We start from the raw sequence: 27,043 nt of genomic DNA, 5'->3' as shown, positions 1-27,043 counted from the left end.
ATCCGCACCGACCAGCAATCCCCGCACACTAACACTATCCTACCCACTAGGGACCATTTTTACATTTATACTAAGTGAATTAACCTACAAACCTGCACGTCTTTGGTGTGTGGGAGGAAACCGAAGATCTCGGAGAAAACCCACGCAAGTCACAGGGAGAATATGCAAACTATGTACAGACAACCACACGTAGTCATGTTTGAACCTGGGTCCCTGGTGCTGTAAGGCAGCAATTCTACTGCTGTGCCACCGTACCGCTATGGAGGGGATGATGTTACATCTTTAAAGTGGAAGTAGATAAAGTTTTGGAAGATCGTGGAAGTGAGAACTGGGAAAATTAGAAAATTTGAAAATTTTGGCACAGGGGAGAAATTCAGGCTTGGGGGAAATCAGCCATGATTACATTCAATGGCACAGTAGGAGCCATAAGGAGCCAGGTGGCCTACTCTTCATCTTTTTTCTGTATGTTTCTTGTGCAAATTCCCAGGAGTTTTGAAGAATGAGAGCAGATCTCATTGGGTCAAGTAAAATTCTGGTAGCACTAAACAGTCACGAAACTGAGAAAGTTTTCCTAGGATGAGGAATGGTGGATGAGGAACAAAGGCTCGGGATGAGAAAATAAGTTTCTTAAGGTGAATGCTGTACTCTGGGAGACAAAACTCCATGGCATTGTCAACTCTTCCAATGATTCTCTCAAGAGGTTTTGCATTGTACTCAACATGGGCAAGACCACGGTCCTTTACCAACCTGCCCTGGTAAAACTGGACTGCCATCCTACAATAAAGGTTGACCCTAGAAAATATGGACCATGTGGTTTCTCAAGAACCACCTCTGGGCATAAGGTGACATTAAGCCATCACAGATGATGTAAAAGGCAATGACACAGTTTCTCAACCTGTGTAAGTAATACAGTATTTTCCCAGCAGCTAACCATAGGGACTCAGAGAGAAAATCAAATTTATTTTTGCCCACAGCATAGCCTGCTTTTTTCTTTAGCTTCCTAAAGTGCTAATAGGAAAGCATTAAGAATGTTATGGTTTGCAAATTGTGTTTTGGAAAAAAAGGTTTAAATTATTAATGAAAAATGACAGGCCTGAAAGTTATCCCCTAGTAAGTAGCGAGCAAGTCACTTAATTAGTAGAAGACTCATGACTTTCATACGTCCAATGTGAGGTGCATTATTGTAACACAGGGAAGGAATTGCCAGTAAAAAAGAATCTAAATCTATCCACAACACTTGCCCACAGGCCACCAGGTGCCAGTATTCTCTTTCCTTCCAAACAGCAGGAGGAAGTGCATTCCAGGTGAAAGTTGTTGGCCAAAATTGGCTGTGGGACAATGTCTGATCGCATCAGCCATTAGTCAGGCTGAGTGCAGAACCCTTCAGCTCAAAATAGGTTTGCTTACTAAATCATTGAAGGAGTGAACATGGCAACGAGCCAAGTAACTCCTAAACCACCAGATTGGTGGATTATAAAATAAATAAATCAGTAAAGAATTGAGAGGAAATGATAACACACAGGGTGGATTTCTTTATTTAGGGAACTCAAGCACCTGAAAACCTGGAACCAAAGTGTTGATAGAAAACAAAGTGTTGAGTATAGGAGCAAAGAGGTCCTTCTGCAGTTGTACAGGGCCCTAGTGAGACCACACCTGGAGTATTGTGTGCAGTTTTGGTCCCCTAATTTGAGGAAGGACATTCTTGCTATTGAGGGAGTGCAGCGTAGGTTTACAAGGTTAATTTTCGGGATGGTGGGAGTGTCATATGCTGAGAGAATGGAGCTTGTATACTCTGGAATTCAGAAGGATGAGAGGGCGTCTTATTGAAACATATAAGATCATTAAGATCATTAAGGGTTTGGAGACACTAGAGACAAGAAACATGTTCCCGATGTTGGGGGAGTCCAGAACCAGGGGCCACAGTTTAAGAATAAGGGGTAAGCCATAGAACGGAGACGAGGAAACACTTCTTCACACAGAGAGTGGTGAGTCTGTGGAATTCTCTGCCTCAGAGTGCGATGGAGGCCGGTTCTCTGGATACTTTCAAGAGAGAGCTAGATAGGGCTCTTAAAGATAGCGGAGTCAGGGGGATATGGGGAGAAGGCAGGAACGGGGTACTGATTAGGGATGATCAGCCATGATCACATTGAATGGCGGTGAATTTGATCCAATCATCATAACTCAATCAGTTGACAGAAAATACTGTACTTCAAAACAATTGTCCTTTGAAAAAGGAAAGAGCAGCATAAAATAATGCAGCAGTGTTACAAGTGTTGGAAAGTTTCCATCTGCAGTTACCAACACACCAAAGGACAAATGAAGAGCAATGATTTCCATTCAGTGGGTGGTGGATTGATATATTATAACCAGCAGTGTTAATGCCTTAATTATGTTGCAAATCTGGCTGCCAATATTATTTTGTGGACTCACACATGGCTGCAGGGCTGTGAATATCATGAAAGAGCCTTTGAATAGATTTATACACCCTCCTGAACTCTGAGGAGGTTAAGACGTCCAGTTGAGTTTATTGTCTTGTTCACAATGTAGACACAATAAAAAAATTTGCATGCAGCAGCACAGGCACATAGATTCAGATAACATTTAAAAACAGAAATTATACACAAATTATGCAGAAATACACATAATTTACACAAGGCGGTGAAAAGGAAAGACAAGACATTAGTGGAAAAATACACAATTAGAGAAAATGTTCATTGTAGTGCAAGATGTGGTTGGTAGTGCTCTGTTGCTGATGTAGGGAGTAGGGTTCAAGAACCTGATAGATGCAGGAAAGTAGCTGTCCCTGAACCTGGTATGTGGAACTTCAGGTTTCTGTATCTCCTGTCCGATGGCAGGAGTGAGAAGATGACATAGCCTAGAGGTTGGGGATCCCCTAGTAATAGTGTGTGTAGGATAGTGTTAATGAGTGGGGATTGCTGGTCGGCACGGACTCGGTGAGGTGAAAGGCCCATTTCCGCGCTGTATCTATAAACTAAACTAAACCTTGAGATTTCTTTGGAATTATAGGACACCAGCCGCAAAGAACTTTCAATCAATACGTTAAACATACAAGAACTTTTGTCAGGTCAGTTAAAGGGAGCAGATGGAAGAGAAGTGAATGGGAATATTTTGGGATCAGTGGCACTACGATCTACCGACTGTTGCATGTGGCATGTGAGGAGAAAGTGGCCATCTGCATTTTGGTCAGGATAAGTACGTGGGAAGGTGAGATGGGGTAAGGAATTGACTGTGGGCCTCACTACTTTCCCACAGTCTTAGCTGCCAACCAGTTCAATTTTGTTTGACTTAATGGAAGAAAACAGTGCCTTCATAAATTTACACATTACTTTTGCAAAATAAATGTCAAAATTTATTTCCCCAGTCTTGAACCCTCCATAAATTCTGCGACACATACCCTTGTTGGTGAAGAAGGCATATTGCATGATTGTCTTCAATGGCTGAGGGATTATAAGAGTTGGGCCATCATGTTACAGGTATATAAATCATCAACTAGGCTGCACTGAAAGTATCATGTGTAGTTCTGGACCACAAGTTATAGGAAGGATGTGATTAAGTTAGAGAAGATGCAGAAAAGATTCACATGGATGTTGGTTCGACTGGTGGGCCTGAGTTATGAGGAGAGATTGGATAGACTGGGACTGTTTTCCCTGGAATGTAGGAGACTGACGGATGATCTTAACGATTCTTATAATATTGTGTGGTGTATTCAGGATAGATAATCACAGTCTTTTCCCCCAAGCCAGAGTAAAACTGGATGGCATATGTTTAAGGGCAAAGTTGTAAAGGAATCTGAGGGGCAATTTTGTCACACAGATGGTGATGGGTATATGTAATGAGTTGTTAGAGGAAGTAGTTGAGGCAGGTGCAATTACATTTGGACCAGAACATAAATAGGAAAGGTTTGGAGATATCTGGGCCAAATGCAGACAGTCACATGTAGGATTTGCATAGATAAGTTTCTTGGTCAACATGGATGAATTCAATCCGCTCATAAGTTTTCAGAGCAGAAATTGGCCATTCAGCCCATTAAGTCTACTCCGTCATTCAATCGTGGCTGATCTATCTCCCTCTCAACCCATTCTCCTGCCTTCTCTCCATAACCCCTAACACCCTTACAATTCAAGAATCTTTCAATCTGCACCTTAAAAATACCTTAGGACTTGGCCTCCAAAGCTGTCTGTGGCAATGAATTCCACAGATTTACCACCCTCTGACTAAATAAATACCTCCTCATCTCCTTTCTAAAGTTACATCCTTTTATTCTGAGGCTATGGCCTCTGGACCTAGACTTTCCCATTAGTGGAAACATCTAAAAGCCCTGTTCCTGTGCTAACGTTATGAAAAAAGCCGAAAATATAAAATAAAGAATGATTGTTAATAATAGAAACATAGAAACATAGAAAATAGGTGCAGGAGCAGGCCATTTGGCCCTTCGAGCCTGCACCGCCATTCAATATGATCATGGCTGATCATCCAACTCAGTATCCCGTACCTGCCTTCTCTCCATACCGTAGGATCCCCTTAGCCACAAGGGCCACATCTAACTCCCTCTTAAATATAGCCAATGAACTGGCCTCGACTACCCTCTGTGGCAGGGAGTTCCAGAGATTCACCACTCTCTGTGTGAAAAAAGTTCTTCTCATCTCGGTTTTAAAGGATTTCCCCCTTATCCTTAAGCTGTGACCCCTTGTCCTGGACTTCCCCAACATCGGGAGCAATCTTCCTGCATCTAGCCTGTCCAACCCCTTAAGAATTTTGTAAGTTTCTATAAGATCCCCTCTCAATCTCCTAAATTCTAGAGAGTATAAACCAAGTCTATCCAGTCTTTCTTCATAAGACAGTCCTGACATCCCAGGAATCAGTCTGGTGAACCTTCTCTGCACTCCCTCTATGGCAATAATGTCCTTCCTCAGATTTGGAGACCAAAACTGTACGCAATACTCCAGGTGTGGTCTCACCAAGACCCTGTACAACTGCAGTAGAACCTCCCTGCTCCTATACGCAAATCCTTTTGCTATGAAAGCTAACATACCATTCGCTTTCTTCACTGCCTGCTGCACCTGCATGCCCACTTTCAATGACTGGTGTACCATGACACCCAGGTCTCGCTGCATCTCCCCTTTTCCTAGTCGGCCACCATTTAGATAATAGTCTGCTTTCCTGTTTTTGCCACCAAAATGGATAACCTCACATTTATAATGGTCTCTAGGCTGAGATATTAATGTACATATTTACATCCACCAATTTCAGTGGCATTCAAAATAATTGCAGACAAACAAACCTGAACATTACTATAACCAAATTAAATCATTTTCAGTTCTTCATTCATTATATTTTAATATGAATTAATAATATTGTGGCTACTGATTACACTACTGCCAGATACTTAACCTTTCATTTAACTTGTTCTTGTTGTTTTCCACTCTGCCCTCAGTTACCTTGATATTTTGAATAATAGCGTCTAGCCTGGAGATTTAAAAGTAAAATATATACCACAGTTTCCCACACATCTCCCATCATATTCAGATATGAGTAGAGAAATCCATTATTCCGCACAAGAATATTTTTCAACTGTTTGACAAAATGTAGGTTATTATTTTCCTATTTTACATTTTCACCACTGAACTAACTCAGTAACATAACAAAAAGCAAAACATGTCTGTGTGAGTGGCTGCTTTATCTATTCATTATTGCCGTTGGAATTAAATGATATTGACTTGTTGGTATAAATAGATGGCATATGTTACTGTCAACCAGAATAGTATGATTTGTGGTATTCTGTTTCTTTAAATTCACCATCTGCAATTACTGGGCCGGTATTTTAATGGTTTGTGTGCATCGATATTACAGGTTATCAATGATCATCACAATATTGTAGTAAATTTGAAACAACAGATACACCTTAGGAATAAATGCAAAACCAGCAAGCACCATTTCAGTCACTTGGTTGATCAGAATTGAAATACAGAACATATAATGACCACTAATATTTATCAATGGATTTTCTTCTATCTAAAATGTATTGAAATTCATTTTGTAATTCTTGTCTTCAGTAAGCTTCTTTACCCATGTTTGACCTGAGGCCACAACATTAAATAGGACAAATGTCAGTGCTGAGGATGCCCAAAGCCACTACCTCCTGATTGCCCACCACTGTGCTGCATTCAAATAGGCCTGACCTCAGCTGACAGAGTACACCTAGGAACTGTAATGGGCTCAGGAATATTGGCTGAAAGGGATTGTTCTATGGGAATGATTATATAAAGCTGTTGCATTACCTTTCTGTGAGCACCTATTTAAAATTAATCACTAGTGTCTGGATATTAATCATTTTCTATTCTGAGGTCCACTGAGTCTATCTTTGTTGTATCTGAATCAGTTTCACCGCTGACTGTATGGAATTTTTGTGTGTTTTCATTATGTGGTTTGATACATCCGTGTGACTCGCTGAATCATTGCAGAGAGCACAGGGCCACATTAATGTGATTCTGGAATCCAATATAAGACATGTTGAATAAGTAGGGTTTCATTTTTAAACATGGCCCCTGACACTAAAGTAGGTTGGGCTGTGGGAAAGGAATGTTCCCAATGAAAATTTACACAGCCCAACCCAATTATTGCAGAATAAACACAGACTTCAGGATGAATGCAGCACAAACACTGACTGAGCAGCATAAATTGTGCCTACCAGAGGTCCCATTTAACTTCTAGTTGAGGGCTCCTCTTGAGATTCTGTCAGCAATCTCTTTTTTTTTACCGGCCCAAAATTATTTGTGATGTTGCAGCGACAAAAACAAAAAATAATCACTGGAAAGTGCCAGGTATTTTCCTGGATCCTAAGCACTTTTTGTGCAGCTTTCATCCTTGCAACTGCTATTCGACGAGTGACCTTTTGTTGACTCTTGATATTCAAAATAGGTGTGAAGTACAGCTTTATAGATGTTGGGTTTTAAGACCAATTGTGGAGTCTGTCTTTTAGGTTAGTCTGTTAATTTGCAAGTATGGAAAAGAAAGCGTTATATAAAATAATCAATGGCTGAGAACAATTTATGAATTTATTTGATGGCCAGCCTTGGCTTAGGGAGGTGGTATGTGTTTGAATAGAAGCAAATGCAAACTGGGAAACAGATATTTTTGTCTGCTTGTTTCAATCTAGCCAATCTTTTATTTATATTTGGGTAACTGAGCAATTTTGACATTTATCATCTGGATAACTGTCACAAGCACCATGCTGGATTATAAATGTACGCAATCTGATGTTAGGCAGGCATCGCTCACTGACAGATCATATTAGCATCAAGGTATTTAGGCTTGTCTAAAACATTACAGGCACACTCATTCAAGTCTTCTGCCTGCCTGCCCTCACAACTAGGGAACAGTGGGTGGCAATGGAAACATAGAAAATAGGTGCAGAAGGAGGCCATTTGGCCCTTCGAGCCTGCACCGCCATTCATTGTGATCATGGCTGATCATCCACAATTAGTAACCCGTGCCTGTCTTGTCACCATATCCCTTGATTCCGCTAGCCCCCAGAGCTCTAACTCGAATATTTAAGGAAAATATTAAAGGAAAAGTTAAAAAATGTGAAAGGCAAACATTATTTCCTTTTCAACAAATTACATTTTGTCTTGTTACAACTGCTCTCTAAAAGATTAATAAAATTACATTTCAATTTATACAAATAGCTCTAAAGTTTCAGCAGTCTAAATCATCTTTATTTGAAAACATATGCATGCTTTCCACCTACAAGATCTTAAAGCAGATAAGCCTTTTTCACTATAATTGTGGGTTTCAAAAGTTTTGAACACATTTTTGCAATAAATTAAATGCCACAACAGTTTCAGATTAATATCACACCTTAACCATTGCATGTCACAACAAATTTTCACAAAGGGATACAGCTCTTTTATTGAATTTGCTGTTAATTTTGAAATTTACATTATCATAACGTTAAACTAATACATAGCAATTATATTTGGTTATGTGAAATTCTGGTTGCAGTTCTGGTTGCAGTTATTTTAGTGAAGGAGAAACATCTGTGAACTGGGTGTAAAAATGTGTTCTTGCCTTCAAAACTGGCTCTACTTGGATTATATTTGTTGCCAATAGTAGCAAGCACACTGCTCCTGTCAGTTTCTCAGGTTGCACAATTCTGAGCCAAGGCAAACAGGCTAGTACTTAAATCATTTTTTACATTTTATTAAAACTGTAGAAACAAGAAAGCAATTTGTAACTTGAAGTGTTTCCTCACACATTATGGTTTGAACCTGAAACTGATATAGGGTTAGTTCTTCCTTTGCAAATTTAGATCGATGCATTAGTGAGCACTTAAAACAATAATAACCAACACTATGCCAAACAAACGTGGAGGAAGGAACTGCAGATGCCTGTTTAAACCGAAGATAGACACAAAAAGCTAGAGTAATCTTGAAAGGTCTCGACACGAAACGTCACATATTCCCTTTCTCCAGATATGTTGTGTGACCCGCTGAGTTACTGCAGCTTTTTGTGTCTAACTGTGGCAGTCAAATTGCTGATATTCAATTTAATGCTGGTGTTGGCGTCCAGGAATTGGGAGAAAATTGCTGACTTCCATCGCAGTGTGCAAAAATAAACATACTGCTCATGCTAAGCATAAGGATAGCACCTAGCAAATGAGTTTGACTTAATTGGAAGAGTACAGAGATTCGCATACACGGATTTTCTGAGAAGATTGTGCTTGAGATTGAAATTCTGTAAGAGGAAAGGTAAAATGTCAAAATTGATAAATATGGTGCAGATAAATTACACAATGCATGACACCCTCACACAGTTCAACATGAACATTACTGTTGGATTATCTTTGCTGTTGTCTAGGTTATTTCAATACAGTAACTTAAATATAAATCAGTATCAGTATCAGTATATCTTTATTGTCATTTTCCTGAGTACTCACATACCCAGAGGAAACAAAAAAACGTTGCTCAACCAGTGTCCATTCAGTGTGCAGTACAAATAACAACAAATAACTAGAAATAAAAAACATATATCATGAACAAATTAAATTAAACACTCTACTCTCTACTAAACATCAACAGGCGTTCCGATCGACAGCTGCTGCAGTGTGTCCATGGATTTTGATGGATTTTGAATTTTGGCTTAAACAACCTTCTAAATGTAAACACTTTTCAAGGTAAAATGAGTGGAGGGGTGTATTTACGTTGTATCATTTATGTAAACAACGCGTTAGGCAGAGAGTAGGGGGGATCACATCTGAAGAAGGGTTTCGGCCCGAAACGTCGCCTATTTCCTTCGCTCCATAGATGCTGCTGCACCCGCTGAGTTCCTCCAGCAATTTTGTGTACCGGCAGAGAGTAGACTCGGGTTACCAATCTCAGAATCTGCAGCCTGTCTCCACTGGCAACCCGGGGCCCAGACGAAGGCGCTTCCGGCTCTCGGGGGCGTTGTTATGAGATGACACCGGTAGCGGATGTGTTGTCAAGTAAGTGGTGGTGATCGGTGATCGGCGAGCGCCGTTTGTGTGGGTTGGAAGCGGCGGAGGTGGAGGTGGAGGAGGTGGAGGCGGAGGCGGAGGAGGAGGAGGTGGAGGAGGAGGCCGGGCAGCGCCGGGAGGTGGAGGTGGAGGAGGAGGAGGAGGCCGGGCAGCGCCGGGAGGAGGAGGTGGAGGAGGAGGCCGGGCAGCGCCGGGAGGTGGAGGAGGAGGAGGAGGCCGGGCAGCGCCGGGAGGTACGCTCTTTCAGTCCATGCCTCTTGACACAGAGTTGTTTGTGCCACGTTGCCCATCACATGCGTGTCAAGCAGCCCCCGGAACTGCTGTAGTGTCTGGTTTTAGTTGCCCCAGAATCAAAAGCTGCTGCAATGTCCGGGTTCGGGGCCGCTGCTGGCGTCGCAGGGAACCAGTGGACTCGGTGTGGTCTCCACCCCAAACTTCACCCATTCCTTCTCTCCAGAGATGCTGCCTGGCCAGCTGAGTTACTCCAGCATGTTTACCTTGCCATTTCACCAGCTGAGTTACTCCAGCTTTTTTGTGTCTATCTTCGGTCACACGGTCCTGGCCTAGATGAGTAACTGGATGCCACCAAAAACATCTTGCAACACTCCCTTGCTTGGTCGGTGCCAGTAATAAAACACAACTGCCCCCCCCCCCCCCCCCAAAACTACAACACTTGCCTTCCAATTAAACCAACAGATTCCTAGTTTGAGATCTTGTAGTAGAGAGCGACATAAAGACGGGCATTGTTGGTCATCCAGAAGAATATGACAGCTCTAAACATGACAGATCGGCAGACGGTTAGGCCTTAAAGATCCCACCCACCCTGGATGTTTACGTTGTGGAAAGCATTAACTCACAATAATGGGTGGACTCGTGGAATTAGTAGATTTACAGGAACATTGACAGAATCCTGATGTCAGATTAAACTAACCTCTGCCTGAACATGATCCATATCCCACCATTCACTTCATATCCATGTGCCTATCGAAAGACTTCTTAAATGCCACTATTATATAGGCCTGCACCACCATCCCTGGCAGTGAGGCCCAGACACCCATACAGACACTGTAAATAAAATTTGACCCGCACATCTCTTTTAAATTTTGCCCCTCATCTTAAAGCTATGCCCTCTCTTTGATATTTCCACCCTGGGAAAATTTATCAATGCAAAATGCTCTGCAAAGCGGTCACCCAATCTGCATCTCTAGACATTAGACTGGACATAGTGTGAGTTAAATGCTGCTTAACCTCAAAAAATTATTTGAGTTCCAGGACAGAGGGAATGGAAGAAGTGAAATAACAGATTTGCATTTCATGCAATTGTATGCAGGAAGTGTCAAAGTGATGGGGAGTTGAAGGTGGGGACAGCTGAGTGGACCAGGCAGTTGTGAAATGACTGATTCCTTCAAAATGCCGAAAGAGGAGGAGAAAGTGCTTCTAGTGGTAGATTCTTGCACATGGCAGAAATTGTGAAGCATGATCCATTGAAGGGGGATCTCTACTATTGCTATCCACTGGAGAATGGTTAAGAGCAGAGTTGGAGGGAATTGATCACATGCAATCCAGGGCTCCATCTACTACATAGAGAAGCCATGGTTCAGGAATAAGGAAGACGTTTCAGATGCACCCTGTGTGAATGTTTTAACAAGTGATCACAGGCACGGTGGAACTGGAAGGATGGAACAGAATCCTTCCAGGAGACAGGGTAGGAGGAAATGTAGTTGAGATAGCTTTGGGAGTACCTGTTGCTGATTTGGAATCCCAAATGAGGAATAATTCTATTGCCTGTGAGTATCATTCCTCAGCTTGAGGGGCACAAAAGAAATGAGGCATCTGGGAATATACATAGACATGACCAGTTTGAACCTCACCGAAGGGGTAATTTAAACCTGAACAACAAGGTTGAAATTCACTTGTTTAAAGCAAGGTGTAGTACTAAAGACTATATGGAGATTACTCGTCAGATAATATGATAACAAGCATGAGTACTGACCATTGGGGAGGCATTTTAAAGAAATGGGATAAGAGAGAGACATTAGCATGGCAATGGGAAACCATGAGAGATTTACTGGGAAAATCTAATGTTCATACCTCAGGCCGCACATTGCCCAGATGGAAGATGTGGCTTATGTTGGGCCTACTATGGCAATGGAGGAGACCACAAATAATAAGGAATGGGATTGAGAATTGAAATGCCATGCAACAGGAAACTCATGATCATCCCTGCAGATAAAGTGCAAATTTAAGCGTCATTTCTCCAATCTATCAAACAGGTGAACACCAAATATACAGTGCCCTCCATAATGTTTGGGACAAAGACCCATCATTTATTTATTTGCCTCTGTATTCCACAATTTGAGATTTGTACTAGAAAAAATCACATGTAGTTAAAGTGCACACAGTCAGATTTTATTAAAGGCCATTTTTATACATTTTGGTTTCACCATGTAGAATTTACAGCTGTGTTTATACATAGTCCCCCCTGCATTTCAGGGCACCATAATGTTTGGGACACATGGCTTTACATGCGTTTGTAATTTCTCAGGTGTGTTTATTTGCCTCATTAATGCAGGTATAAGAGAGCTCTCAGCATCTAGTCTTTCCTCCAGTCTTTCCATCACCTTTGGAAACTTTTATTGCTGTTTATCTATATGAGGACCAAAGTTCTGCCAATGAAAGTCAAATAAAACATTATGAAAAACAAGGATAAAACTGTTAGAGACATCAGCCAAACCTCAGGCTTACCAAAATCAACTTGTTTGGAACATCATTAACAAGAAAGAGAGCACTGGTAAGCTTACTAATCGCAATGGGACTGGCAGGCCAAGGAAGACCTCCACAGCTGATGACAGAAGAATTCTCTCTATAATAAAGAAAAATCCACAAACACCTGTCTGACAGATCAGAAACACTCTTCAGCAGTCAGGTGTGGATTTGCCAATGACCACTGTCCACAGAAGACTTCATGAACGGATATACAGAGGCTACACTGCAAGATGCAAACCACTGGTGAGCTGCAATAATAGGATGGCCGGGTTACAGTTTGCCAAGAAGTACTTAAAAGAGCAACCACATTCTGGAAAAAGGTCTTATGGACAGATGAGACGAAGATTAACATATCAGAGTGATGACAAGAGCAAAGTATGGAGGAGAGAAGGAACTGCCCAAGATCCAAAGCATACCACCTCATCTGTGAAACACGGCGATGGGGGTGTTATGGCCTGGGCATGTATGGCTGCTGAAGGTACTGGCCCACTTATCTACATTGATGATACAACTGCTGATAGTACTGTAGTAGCATAATGAATTCTAAAGTGTATAGACACATCCTATCTGCTCAAGTTCAAACAAATGCCTCAAAACTCATTGGCCGGCGGTTCATTCTACAGTGAGACAATGATCCCAAACATACTGCTAAAGCAACAAATGAGTTTTTCAAAGCTAAAAAATGGTCAATTCTTGAGTAGCCAAGACAATCACCCGATCTGAACCGAATTGAGCATGCCTTTTATATGCTGAAGAGAAAACTGAAGGGGACTAGCTCCCAAAACAAGCATAAGCTAAAGATGGCTGCAATACAGGCCTGGCAGAGCATCACCAGAGAAGGCACCCAGCAACTGGTGATGTCCATGAATCGCAGACTTCAAGCAGTCATTGCATGCAAAGGATATGCAACAAAATACTAAACATGACTACTTTCATTTACATGACACTGCTGTAAATTCTACATAGTGAAACCAAAATGTATAAAAATGGCCTTTATTAAAATCTGACAATGTGCACTTTAACCACATGTGATTTTTTTCTATTACAAATCTCAAATTATGGAATACAGAGGCAAATAAATAAATGATAGGTCTTTGTCCCAAACATTATGGAGGGCACTGTAGTAGAGTAAATTGGAAGAAATGCAAATGAATCGCTGCTTTACCTGTCATGATTGTTTGGTTCCCATTATAGTGGGAAGGGAAGAGGTGAATGGACAAGTGTTGCATCTCCTTAGGGTGCCTTGAAAGATGTTTTAATGCGGGGAGTGGTGGGTGGGGATGGAAGGGCAGACAATGGAGTAACAAAGTGAGCAGTCCCTACACAATGCAGAAAGGGAAAATGATGTGAATCGTGGTGGGATCACGTTGGACTGGAGGCAGAGACATTTGCTGAGGCTCGAAGGGCCGAATGGCCTACTCCTGCACCTAATTTCTATGTTTCTATGAATGAAATGTGGCCAAGGAAGTGGATATTATTCAGAAACATATCAAAGGTAGGTAAGGAAACAGAAACTATTCAGGGTTAACAGTGTGAAAGAGACTGTTGAAACTTGTGAAACTTTTCTGAAATACCGAACACTCTTTATTTTGAGGAGTTCTTGAAAGCAAGGATATCGGCTCTCAATTACAATTTCCAGTCTTGAACAAGCCCATTCTATCTGGCCCAGATTTGGAAATATGAAAGCCTTTCTTTTCTGTTCTCATTACAAATGCTGTACCCTTACCACCAGATCTGTGCTGCATCTTGACCTTTTGTGTTCTAGTTGATCTTGACAGCCTAAAACATCTTGCCATCATTATTTATCTACTTTATCATATGACTATACTTTATCCCATTCTGAGCCAGCCTATTTTCATCATTGCCTTTGTCACTTCCAGCCTGTCCAGTCCTTTACTCCATGAACTTCAGGCTAGTTTCTTCAAAACATTACTAGTGTCTCCTGCTATGTTGTCATTCTTGTTTTTCTTGACTTCTGGTTCTTGACTCCAGATTCTTCACGTTTTCCCATTATTTCTAAAATCCTTTATTGCCTTTCTTTTTATTTTTTGTAATTGTCTTGTATCCTAAATCTTCTCTCATGTTTTCAATTAGCTGGCATTTGACTTTCTGTGCATCGCCCTTGCTTTTCCCAATGATGGATGTGCATTCAATGTTCTCTAGTCTGTTCATTGGAGTTCTATTTACCCATTTCTTTTTTTATAACACCTTCCTCTTTCACCCAGCTTTTAATTACCTCCCCAATGAGAGGTTTAAATTTTGTCCAGTTTTCTTTATTTGCATCCTTGTGAATGATATTTGAAGTGAGTGTTATGAGTGAAGTTGCTAATTCCTAATTTCTAGTCACTAATAATAGTCAACAACAAAATGAATGAATTACATTGTTTTACTGACTAGTTATTGCGCATTGATATTATGATTACCATCAGAAAGTTAATGATTGAGGATACAGAACATCTATAAGTATATAAACTCATAGATATATCCACTAATTCAAGCAAGCAGAGAGTATTCCATCATGTTCCAGATCTACCTTGCAAATGGTGAAAAAAAATGTGCGTATAAGGAGTTGAGTCAGTTGCGGCTGGATTTCCAATCTCTGGCTTTCTCTTGTTGTCACGGTATTTAAATTGTGGTCCAATTGAGTTTCTGGTTAAAGATGATCCCAGAATCTTGATAGAGGGCAATACAACAGTTATACTATTGCTTATTAGATCTCTTGTTATAGATGTAACCGATTTGCACTTTTGTGGGATGAACATTACCTGCTGCTTATTAGCTCGTGTTCAAATGTTATCCAGGTCTTGCTGAATATAGGCATGAGCTGCTTCATTTGCTGAAGTGTTTTATATAGAATTGAACATTTAACATTAATCAGCGAATGTCACAAATGCTGATCTTATAAAAGAAAAGGGTCATTGATAAAGCAGATGAAGATGGTTGAGCATAAGATGCTGTTCTGGGGAAATCGTGCAGTCATAGAAACAGAAAATAGGTGTAGGAGGAGGCCATTTGGCCCTTCAAGCCAGCACCGGCATTCATTGTGATCATGGCTGATCATCCACAATCAGTAACCCGTGCCTGCCTTCTCCCCATATCCCTTGATTCCGCTACCCCTAGAGCTCTATCTAACTCTCTTTTAAATTCATCCAGTGAATTGGCCGCTATTACCTTCTGTGGCAGAGAATTCCATAAATTCACAACTCTCTGAGTGAAAAGGTTTTTTCTCATCTCTGTTTTAAATGGCCTCCCCTTTATTCTTAGACTGTGGCCCCTGGTTCTGGACTCCCCCAACATGGGGAAAATATTTCCTGCATCTAGCTTGTCCAGTCCTTTTATAATTTTACACATTTCTATAAGATCCCCTCTCATGCTTCTAAATTCCAGTGAATACAAGCCCATCTTTCCAATCTTTCCTCATATGACAGTCCCGCCATCCCGGGGATTAACCTTGTGAACTTACGCTTGTTCTAGAGCTGAGATGATAGGTATCAGTAATGACAGCCATCTTCTTTTATACAACATATTTTGATATCCATGCAGTGAGAGGGCATAAGTTAAGTTGCGAGGAAGGAATTTTGAAGGGGATCTGGAGTAAAATATTTTTTAACATACAGAATGATTGATATCTGGAATGCACTATCAGAAGAGTCAGATACATGACTACATTAAGTCAAGTTGTGTTTATTTTCATATGCACAAGTCTGGTGAGATACAGATACAATGAAAATCTTGCTTGCAGCAGCATCACAGGCACAAAGACAAAATACAAAAACATTAATTATATATGAATTCCACAAGACAGTGAAAAGAAAAATACTGTGCGAAAAACATCTGTACTGTTCTATGTTCTACAGGTTCGAGTGTAAAAATACACAATTAGCGAACAAGTCCATGGTAGTGCCAGAGGAAGTCCGTAGTGCTCCTTTACTAAGGTAGGATTGGTTTTAGAACCTGATGGTTGTAGGAAGGTATCTGTTATGAACTTGATGGTGCGGGACGTCTGTTTTTTGTAACTCCTGCCCAATGGTAGCAGCGAGAAGAGGTCATGACCTAGTTATTGATCATCTTTGATGATAGATGACTCCTTCTAGAGTATCTCAAATAGATACTTTTATGATGGGGGAAGGTCTTGCCTGTGATGGACTTTGTGATGCCTGTGAGGCATTTGAAGAGATAGGGCATGGAAGGAATGTGGACAAATGTGTTTAGTGTAGTTGTGGAAAATAGTTAGTATTGTTGTGGTGGGCCTAAGAGCTCGTTCCTGTGTTGCATGACTCTACGACTATTGAAAGTCCACAATTAAATTGAAAAATATATATATTGACACCATACATGATATTCAGCAATACTTTGTTACATCCTGGCTTCTATGTGATTCAAGCAACTGAAAGTAGAGTGCAAGCAGGGGATTCCCCTCTGATAAGATGGAAACTTTATGTGGGAGAAAACGCAGACCACAACCTACTCTCCATGCATGCAATTCTACAGGATTTGTTTAAAGGCATGGTACAAATGTCCGACCAGCGTTATACTGCGTTGGTGTGTTGACGAGCTGAATCACAGAGAATTAATATGAGTTTACACCCACGATTCTTTGTCTGGAAAGTTAACGATCTTGGTTGGGCTGGTTTGTGAACATTTCAAATGATAGCTGATCTCAAATTTCTTGGGTAATTGCATCTAAATATGTGCATAATTGGACATTAATACTTGTTATAAAATTCCAAGCAGTTTCAGGGCACGTGTGCTTGCACATAGTTATGTCTTGCTCACATTTCCCCTTTCTTTGATATCTGTTTGTTAATCCTTACATATAATACTAAGTATGATATTAACCTTAGTATAATAGCCCCATCGTTAAGTATTTGGGTCTGCACGGGATTTTCATGAATTTAGATGGTCCGAAAGTGGGTATAAAATTAAATACAAAATTTAGAGCAGAAAGGAACAAAATCACTTTTCTATTGATTTGTAATAATTTTTTTAACATTTACTCTTCTAGATCTGCTTTAAATTTTAGTTATTTTTTAATGCTGAACAGAGGGATCTGGGAATAACTGTGCGCAGTTCCTTGAAAGTGGAATCTCATGTAGATAGGGTGGTAAAGAAAGCTTTTGGTGTGCTGGCCTTTATAAATCAGAGCATTGAGTGTAGAAGTTGGAATGTAATGTTAAAATTGTACAAGGCATTGGTGAGGCCAATTCTGGAGTATGGTGTACAATTTTGGTCGCTTAATTATAGGAAGGATGTCAACAAAATAGAGAGAGTATAGAGGAGATTTACTAGAATGTTGCCTGGGTTTCAGCAACTAAGTTACAGAGAAAGGTTGAACAAGTTAGGGCTTTATTCTTTGGAGCGCAGAAGGTTAAGGGGGGACTTGATAGAGGTCTTTAAAATGATGCGAGGGAAAGACAGAGTTGACGTGGATAAGTTTTTCCCACTGAGAGTAGGGAAGATTCAAACAAGGGGACATGACTTGAGAATTAAGGGACTGAAGTTTAGGGGTAACATGAGGGGGAACTTCTTTACTCAGAGAGTGGTGGCTGTGTGGAATGAGCTTCCAGTGAAGGTGGTGGAGGCAGGTTCGTTTTTATCATTTAAAAATAAATTGGATAGTTATATGGACGGGAAAGGAATGGAGGGTTATGGTCTGAGCGCAGGTATATGGGACTAGGGGAGAATACGTGTTCGGCACGGACTAGAATGGTCGAGATGGCCTGTTTCCGTGCTGTAATTGTTATATGGTTATTATATGGTAATGCGACTTTCTTATGACTTCATTATGAATCACAAAATATTTATTGTTGTCGATCCTTAATTTTGCATCATCAGTATTGGTTAGATTCTCCTAAAAAATCATCTTCATGCATAGAACGAACATATAGCTTACCTTGGGCTCTAGATTAACTGATACTGTATGTTGATGGTGAATTTAAGGCACAATAGGTGCACAAACAGTCCTAATTTCAGATACTACAGCAAAGCTTTGGAAGTAACAAACCACCTGATTTAAAATAATAGATTACTGGAAATGATAAAATTAAACAAACACTGCTCCAAGACCTTCTAAAAAAAAATCATTCCATAAGTTTAAAGTTATGATATGCAACTTTTAAAAAAAATTGGATTATTTTCAGAGCTAGGTAAGACTATATTCAAACCAGCAACTGTCTGTGTAAATATGTTTCTAGGTCAATGCAAATAATTAAAAACCCATTGCATTGCCTATGTGTAGTTCAGTTCATGGGGTGTGGTTTACCACATTTACCATGGTACCACCTCTGCTTAGGCAGAATAACTATACGCCGATCACCTTGATAGAACAAATTTACTGAATTTACTTTTTGACGTACACAAATAGAATTTACAATTCTTTTATCACAAATAAATTTAATATAAAAAATACCTCAAGCTGATGTTATCAACAGTTGAGTATGTCTTAATGCAACAATAATGTTTAGTTGTTTAACATTATTGCGTGCATATTAATTTTCAATTTAACATTGTTTTTTTCATTTCTTTTTCATACCTAATTGATCCTAATTGTACAAAATGGATGGTAGGTCAGAAGATTGGATGGAATAACTAATTATTAAGGAAAATTAATATGGAAACTTTTGAATCATAGAATCATACAGTGTGGAAACAGGCCCTTCGGTCCAACCTGCCCACACCGACCAGCATATACCATCTACACTAGTCCCACTTCGCCTGTGTTTGGCCCATAAATCTGTCCTATCCAGGTACCTGACTAATTGCTTCTTAAACGTTTCGATAGTCTCTGCCTCAACTATCTCCTCTGAAGAAGGGTTTCGGCCCGAAACGTCGCCTATTTCCTTCGCTCCATAGATGCTGCTGCACCCGCTGAGTTCCTCCAGCAATTTTGTGTATCTCCTCAGGCAGCTTGTTCTATACACCCACCACTCTTGGTGTGAATAAGTTACCCCTCAGATTCCTATTAAATTGTTCCCCCTTCGCTTTCAACCTATGCCCTCTGGTTCTTGAGTCCCCTACTCTGGGCAAGAGACCGTGCATCTACTCAATCTTTTCCATTATATACACATAGATGTGTTGACCACCCCTCATCCTCCTGTGTTCCAGAGAGTAGAGTCCCAGCCTGCTCAACCCCTCCTTATTGCTCAGACCCTTGAGTCCTGGCAACATCCTTGTAAATCTTCACTGCACCCTTTCCAACTTAACAACTCCTTTCCTATAGCATGGTGCCTAGAACTGAACATAATGCTCTAAATGCGGCCGCACCTATGTCTTATATAACTGCAACATGAACTCCCAACTTCTATACTCAGTACTCTGACTACTGAAGGCCAATATGCCAAAACCCTTTTTGACCACCCCATCTACCTGTGACACCCCCTTCAAGCAACTATGTACCTGGACTCCTACGTTTAAGAACGAACTGCAGATGCTGGTAAATCGAAGGTAGACACAAAATGTCACTCAGCAGGTGAGGCAGCATCTATGGAGAGAAGGAATTGGCGACGTTTCGGGTTGAGAAGGGTCTCGACCCAAAACATCGTCAATTCCTTCTCTCCATAGATGCTGCCTCACCCACTGAGTTACTCCAGCATTTTGTGTCTACCTGCACTCCTAGATCCCGCTGCTCTACAATTCTTCCCAGAACCCGACCATTCACTGTGTTGGACCTGCCCATGTTGGACTTTCCAAAATGCAACACCTCATATTTCTCTGTATTAAATTCCATCAACCATTCCTCAGCCCACCTGGCCAAAATGCTGCTGCAATGTTTGACAACCATCTTCACTATCTACAATACCACTCACTTTTGTATCATCTGCAAACTTGCTAATCTTGCCATGTACATTCTCATCCAAAACTGATTTAGATGACAAACAGCAATGGGCCCAGCACCGAACCCTGAGGCACAATACTAGTCACAGGCCTCCAATCCAAGATGCAACCTTCCACCATCACCCTCTGCTTCCTTCCATGAAGTCAAATTTCTATCCATTCAGCTATCTCACCTTGGATCCCATGCGATCTAACCTTCCAGAGAAGCCTACCATGTGGAACCTTGTTGTATTTGAGCATGAGTAAAGCTAGCCAAAAATGTAGAAACATGTGAACTGAGAGTTTCCAATGAGATTTAACAAGAAGTTATGTGAATGTTGGTCTTCCTCAGGAAATGTGTCAGGAATTAATAATACTAAATAAAGAAATGGCAGGTGGATTCAACAGGTATTTGCATCAGTTTTTACTGTAGGATTCAAGTAACATCCAAGAAATAGGAATTCACAAATACCAGGGAACAGTTGCTGAGCAAATTGTTGGAACTGCTTGCTGACTAGTCTATGGGTCCTGATGAACTTCATACGAGCATTTTTTTTAAAGTGGGTCGTGAAATAGTTAATATATACTCTAATTTTGTAATTCCCCAATGTGATGGAAGCACATTTTTGGATATTTTTAAGGCAAATATAAGGCTAGATAAGCAAGGGGAGAAAAATTATAGGGTGTGGGGGCGACTAGGAAGAATGTTACAATCAAATCAGTCACGATCTTATTGACTGGTCGAGCGATGTGAGCAGTGGAATGGCCTACTCCTGCTTCTAATTTACTACTTTGTATGTTGAATGAGATCTGTATGTTATCTAAATGAATTATCAAAGACATACTTTGACCTATATTTGAGGTGATTTTAGCATTTTACCTCAACAATAAATTACATTTCCTGCAAGAATTTAAGAATGTTTAAAAATCCAGTATCTTGGAAATCTAGTGATATTTTGTCAAATAAGTCTTTTGCACTATTTGAAAAAAATCATAATTTGACTCCAATTTACTGACTAGACTTATTAAGATGAAAAGTAGAGTTTGTAAAACACTCTGCCCATGTCATGTTTACCCTTGAACCCATGTTTTAAATCTTGAATTAAGGTCCTGATGTATCTTCAATCAAAAGACCCAAATTACTGTTTGAAAACAGCATGGCAGAACGTCCTACAAAATTGAGATATCGACGGTTAGAACCAACTATCCTGAAATTTATTAAAGTTGCAATCCCAACGGACTTGGAGCGGTTACAAAAACACCAGATAAATATTGAGAAGGTTTGTGGAATTATGGAAATGTTTTTGTGCTATATATATTTTCAGTTTGTGGTATGTATTTATATTGGACTATTAATAACATCAAAAACACACTGAATAACTACAACACTTGGTGTGAGATGTGCAAAACATAAGAAATTAGTTTACATGATACAATCTGCTGGAGGGTCAAGCAGCATTTGGGGGGGTGGGGGGTGTGGGGGGAAGGAATCATTGATGTTTCAGGTCAAAACCCTACATCAGGACTGAGAAGGGAGAGAGCTAGTATAAAGAGAAACGGGGGATAGGGGGTGACAATGGAAATTATTAGCGTGTGGAAAATGGCTGGTGGAACCTGAACCATATGGAGGAGGGAGGGGAGCCTGTTGGTGAACTGTATTTTTAATAGTTTGGTAGAAACAGAAGAGGGTGGCAACTGTAAAGAGTGCCGGCGAGGCCGGAGAGATGGGTATGGGAGAGGAGACAAAAGTGGGGAGACTGGAGGCAGATCTGAAGGGAGGGAGAGAGGGGAACACTGTAGTAAAGGCTTACATAAAATGTTCAGGCCACTGGATTGTTGGCTACCCGGGAATAATATAGAAACATAGAAATTAGGTGCAGGAGTAGGCCATTCGGCCCTTCGAGCCTGCACCGCCATTCAATATGATCATGGCTGATCATCCAACTCAGTATCCCGTACCTGCCTTCTCTCCATACCCTCTGATCCCCTTAGCCACCAGGGCCACATCTAACTCCCTCTTAAATATAGCCAATGAACTGGCCTCGACAGCCCTCTGCGGCAGGGAGTTCCAGAGATTCACCACTCTCTGTGTGAAAAAAGTTCTTCTCATCTCGGTTTTAAAGGATTTCCCCCTTATCCTTAAGCTGTGACCCCTTGTCCTGGACTTCCCCAACATCGGGAGCAATCTTCCTGCATCTAGCCTGTCCAACCCCTTAAGAATTTTGTAAGTTTCTATAAGATCCCCTCTCAATCTCCTAAATTCTAGAGAATATAAACCAAGTCTATCCAGTCTTTCTTCATAAGACAGTCCTGACATCCCAGGAATCAGTCTGGTGAACCTTCTCTGCACTCCCTCTATGGCAATAATGTCCTTCCTCAGATTTGGAGACCAAAACTGTACGCAATACTCCAGGTGTGGTCTCACCAAGACCCTGTACAACTCCAGGTGTGGTCTCACCAAGACCCTGTACAACTAATATGAGGCATTGGGTGTTCAGTTTGTGTTGGGCCTCATTCTGGCAATGGAGAAAATAGAGGATAGACCAGTTGATGTATTTCGAAAAGGGGAATTGAATTGCCACACAAATATGAGCTTGGAATGATCATTGCAGACAGAGCATGGGTCTGCAGATCAGTCTGTGCATGGTCTAGCCAAGTATAAAGAGAAAAGGGGCACTGGTCTTTCTCATTAAGGAAGCTACATTGGGACCACCGAATGCAGTAATTGAGGCTCGAGGAGAAGCCTGTGAATCTTTGCCTCACCAGGAAATACTGTTTAGGTCCCTGAATAGCGCTGAAGGGACAAGAGGCGTAAGAGCACCAGTTGTACCTCCTGCGGTTGCAGAGGAAAGTGCAGGGGGTGAGAGAGATGTGGGTGTGGAGGGAAGAGCAGTCCAAGGAGTCACAAAGGAAGTGGTCCCTGTGGAAGGTGGAACTGCTTGGGAGGGGAAAATATGGCCGGTGGTGGGTTCTTCTTGCAGCTGATGGAAACGATGAAGGATAATGCTCTGAATGCAAAGGCTAATAGGATGAAAAATTATGACTAGGGCAACGTTATTTCTGTTCTGTCAAGAAGGAGGTGTGAGATGAGAGCAAAAGTCCGGGAGAGATGAAATGAAGAGTGGGCTCCAATAAACTGCAAGAGAATGGAAACCTGAAAAAGGAAATTCCTGAAAAAGGACATTTTAGAGGTTCTGAAGTAGAAGGTTTCATTTTGAGAGATAAATTGTGGAGATGTAGAAACAGGAAGAAAAGGATGGCATCCTTAAAAGAGAGTAGGTGAGAAGAGTGCAGTTAAGGCAGCTGTGGGAAACCATGGAGTTACGGTAAATGTCAGTGGATACACATTGACATGGCTTTTCTTCTATTGTAGCATCCTACCATTTGACACCTAAGCCACCATCTTCAAAGCACATCAAGAGCAAGATGAAAATATTGCTCATTTGCTTCAACCCCAACACCATCCAATGCTCTATGTACCACCGTAAGCATTCATTTGCTCCAAGACTGATACACCATGTCTGCACTGCATACCATCTACAAAATGTATTGCCATGACATGCCTAGGCTGCATTAATAGTACTTCCCACACCACACCTTCTACCAGCAAGCAGGCAGGAAGTACACGAGAACATCTCCACTGCAAGTTACCCTCCAAGTCACGTGCCCTTTTAAATTGGAAATATATTACCATTCTTTCATGCTCATTAGGTCTCAATCTTTGTCCTCTTGACCAGCAGCATATGGGAATATTTTTACCAGAAGGACTGCAGCAGTTCAAGAGCGTGGTATCTCGCCTCCTCATCAGGGACAATTAAAATTATGTAATAAATGTTACAAACAAACGTTGCAATCAATGTTTACGTCCTTAAAATCAATTAAATAATTAAAAAAGACTACTTGGCTTGCATCTCACGATTGAAAAAAAAAGATTTCCCTTCGATTAAAGCGTTAAAGATCAAAGACTATGAGATGGGTAGATACAAAATAAATATTTCCATTGATAGGAAGTTGCAGCAATGCATCTCGCCTGGCCAAGCTCAATGCTTTCTATGCTCGTTTCATGGGCCCCCAGAGCCTCTGACGACTGTCATCTCAGTCATTGAAGTCAATGTCAGAAGATCCTTCACTGCGTTGACCACCTCAGAAAGCCTCCATCCTCCATGGTGTACAAGGCCGTGGTCTTAAAACTTTCTCGGACCAACTGGCTAGAGTTCAACCTCTCAGTGCTGTCGTCCGAGGTCCCCACCTACTTTAAAAGAATAACCATCAATAACTACTGACCAGTGGGACTGACACCCATGGGGCTGAAGTGCTTCTGACAGGTTGATTATGACACATATCAACACCTGCCTGGGTAAGGAGCTCTACAATTTGCTTACTGTCACAACCGATCAACAGTGGATGCAATCTCACTGCCTCTTCACTATGCATTGGACTACTAGGACAATAAGAACATGTATACAGGCTGTTGTTCATCTCAGTTCTTAACACCATCATTCCCTCTGAATATATACATCAAACTCGGGGAACTGGGTCTCTGCTGGTCTCCATGCAATTGGATCCTCGATCTCCTCGTAAGTAGACCACAATCAGTAAGGATTGGCAACCACACTTCCTAATCAATGACCATCAACACAGGACCACCTCAAGGTTGGGTGTTCAGTCCCTTGCTCTACTCTCTATGCCCATAACTGTGTACCCAAACACGCCTCCTATGCCATCTTTACATTTATGGACAAATAAAGGGTAACGATGAGTCGGAGTACAGGAGGGAGATGGATAATCTTCTTGAGGCCAGAACAATGACCTTGCTCTCAACGTTAGTAAGACTTTAGGAAGGGAAAGTCGAGGATCCATGAACCTACCTTCATTGATGGGATCTCGGTGGGGAGATTCAATGGCTTCAAGTTCCTGAGCATGCATATCTCTGAAGATCAATCTTTAGCCAAGCACATTGATGCAATCTAAAATAAAGTTAATCAACGCCTCTATTTCTATAGATGATTGAGGAGATTAGATATGTCACGAATACTCTATAGAACTTCTACATGTGTATGGTAGAGAGCAAGCTGACTGGTTGCATCATGGCCTGGTTTTGCAATTCAAATGCACAGGAATGAAAGAGGCTGCAGTAAGTGGTGGACATAATGGATGCTGACATCCCCACCATCCAAGCTATCTACAGCATATCACCCACCCCCCCCAACGTTGTATAAACTTCCAGTTAGAAAAATACCTATCTACCACTGACCTTTACTTGTTATTTATCAAACCAATTTGGATCTATTTTGCCTCGCACCTCTTGTACCTTAACCAAATGTAATGAGTTTGTACAGAATGACACTATGCTGAAAAATGCCACATACAATGTTAAAATTCAAATTTTTGTTGTGCAGAGCAGGCAATCTTACAGAAGATGCATTTCTTGTTTTCAATTTCACTTTCATATTTCCTTTGAAAAATGTTCATCATGGTAGAAAGTCGTACTTCAAAGCTGTAGAATATTCATACATTGATACCTTTAAATTATTAGATTTATCATAGATGAATTATTTTCTAAATAGTAATGGCATGAATTTTGCTGTTTTTTTGCTGGCAGTCACACATAAAATACAAAGAAGGCTTAGGAAGTTCAGCATGACCCCAACAACCCTCACCAACTTTTACACTGTCGAAAGCATTTTCTTGGGATGCATCGTAACCTGGTTTTGGAACAGCTCCAACCAAAACTGAACGAAATTGCAGAGTTGTGGACATAGCCCAGACCATCATGCAAACGAACCTCCCTTCCATTGACTCCATCTTCATTTCATGCTACCTCAGCCATGCCATCAGCATAATCAAGGGCTTGTCTCACCTCGGTCACTCCCTCTTCTCCCTTCTCTTATTCGGCAAGATGTACAGAAGTCTGAAAACATATACCTCCAGATTCAGAGATGGTTTCTTCCCAGCTATAATCAGGCAACTGAACGATCCTCTCATTTGCTAGAGTGTTGTCCTGACCTCCCATCTACCTCATTGGAGACCTGAGCTATCTTTAATCTGACTTTATTGGACTTCATCTTGCACTAAATGTTGTACCCTTTAATCTTTATCTACTATGGATAGCTTGATTGTATTCATGTATAGTCTTTTATTTGACTGGATATCACGCAAACAAACGTTTTTCACTGCACCTCGGTATACATGACAATAATAAATTAAACTAATCTGAAATCACTGGTGCTTATTAACACTTGCATGTTTTGGGATTCCTGCGTGAGTGTAGAATCCCAATTCCGTTGACTAAGTTCGGCCAATAATTTCCTGATGGCACTCCACTACTGGACTCTGCCAAAACCATCCAGTTGACATTTTAATTATTGGAGTGGTGAGAACAGACTGGGGAAAACCCAGGCCAGTGAGTTTGATGATGGAGGCCTTGTAAAATATGCACCCAAAAAACTGGTGCATGAGCTGGTTGTAAAAGTTCCAAATATAGAACAATTGTCAATTAGTTTCCATAGCCTCTAAGAAGTAGATAGATTTTTTTTTGTAGAACCTATCCTGCCTAAGTCAATGTTTGGGTTTCAGTTACTCATATCTTCACTGTCTGAAACTTGTACTTGAAAGAGTGTGAATTTATAAATCAATTATACAGATAGTTTGAAGTAAGTTGCATCTAATCTGGATCTAAAAATGGAAATTCAATATATGGGTGTAAATTTAACTTTTTGTTTAGTTAACTGCAACTGTTAGAGATTACCAAACACAATTTAACAAAGTAATTCAGTCAGTGCAGAGTCCCTGCGTAGCTGTGGTCCACTCTTTGTGTATGAATTAATTTTTCAATTTTGCTGTTTTGATTCTTTTTGGAATATTAAAGTCGTAATTGTTTTTATATATTGAAATGTAGTTTAGATTACGATTTACGACAAATGGTATTGCAGTTGTAATATAGCAACATAC

General features: G+C 40.8%; 1 protein-coding gene across 3 annotated transcripts in view; it reads left to right on the top strand.

Moving 5' to 3' along the window:
* The first annotated feature begins 9,604 nt into the window (after positions 1-9,604).
* stx17 (syntaxin 17) overlaps positions 9,605-27,043 on the top strand; it is a 56,509-nt gene continuing 39,070 nt past the window's right edge. The window contains exons 1-3 of one of the 3 annotated variants that reach the window (XM_033043105.1): positions 9,605-9,633; positions 16,138-16,215; positions 21,200-21,372. In XM_033043105.1, the coding sequence (XP_032898996.1) occupies positions 21,250-21,372 (123 nt within the window). In that variant the 5' untranslated portion in view covers positions 9,605-9,633; positions 16,138-16,215; positions 21,200-21,249. Of the gene's footprint in view, positions 9,634-9,762; positions 9,782-16,137; positions 16,216-21,199; positions 21,373-27,043 lie in introns of those variants that run through there. The other 2 variants (XM_033043088.1, XM_033043097.1) reach the window with 2 other exon arrangements.

The sequence above is a fragment of the Amblyraja radiata genome, chromosome 2, assembly GCF_010909765.2.
Source record: "Amblyraja radiata isolate CabotCenter1 chromosome 2, sAmbRad1.1.pri, whole genome shotgun sequence".
NCBI lineage: Eukaryota > Metazoa > Chordata > Chondrichthyes > Rajiformes > Rajidae > Amblyraja > Amblyraja radiata.
This window is presented reverse-complemented; position numbering and strand designations above follow the sequence as displayed.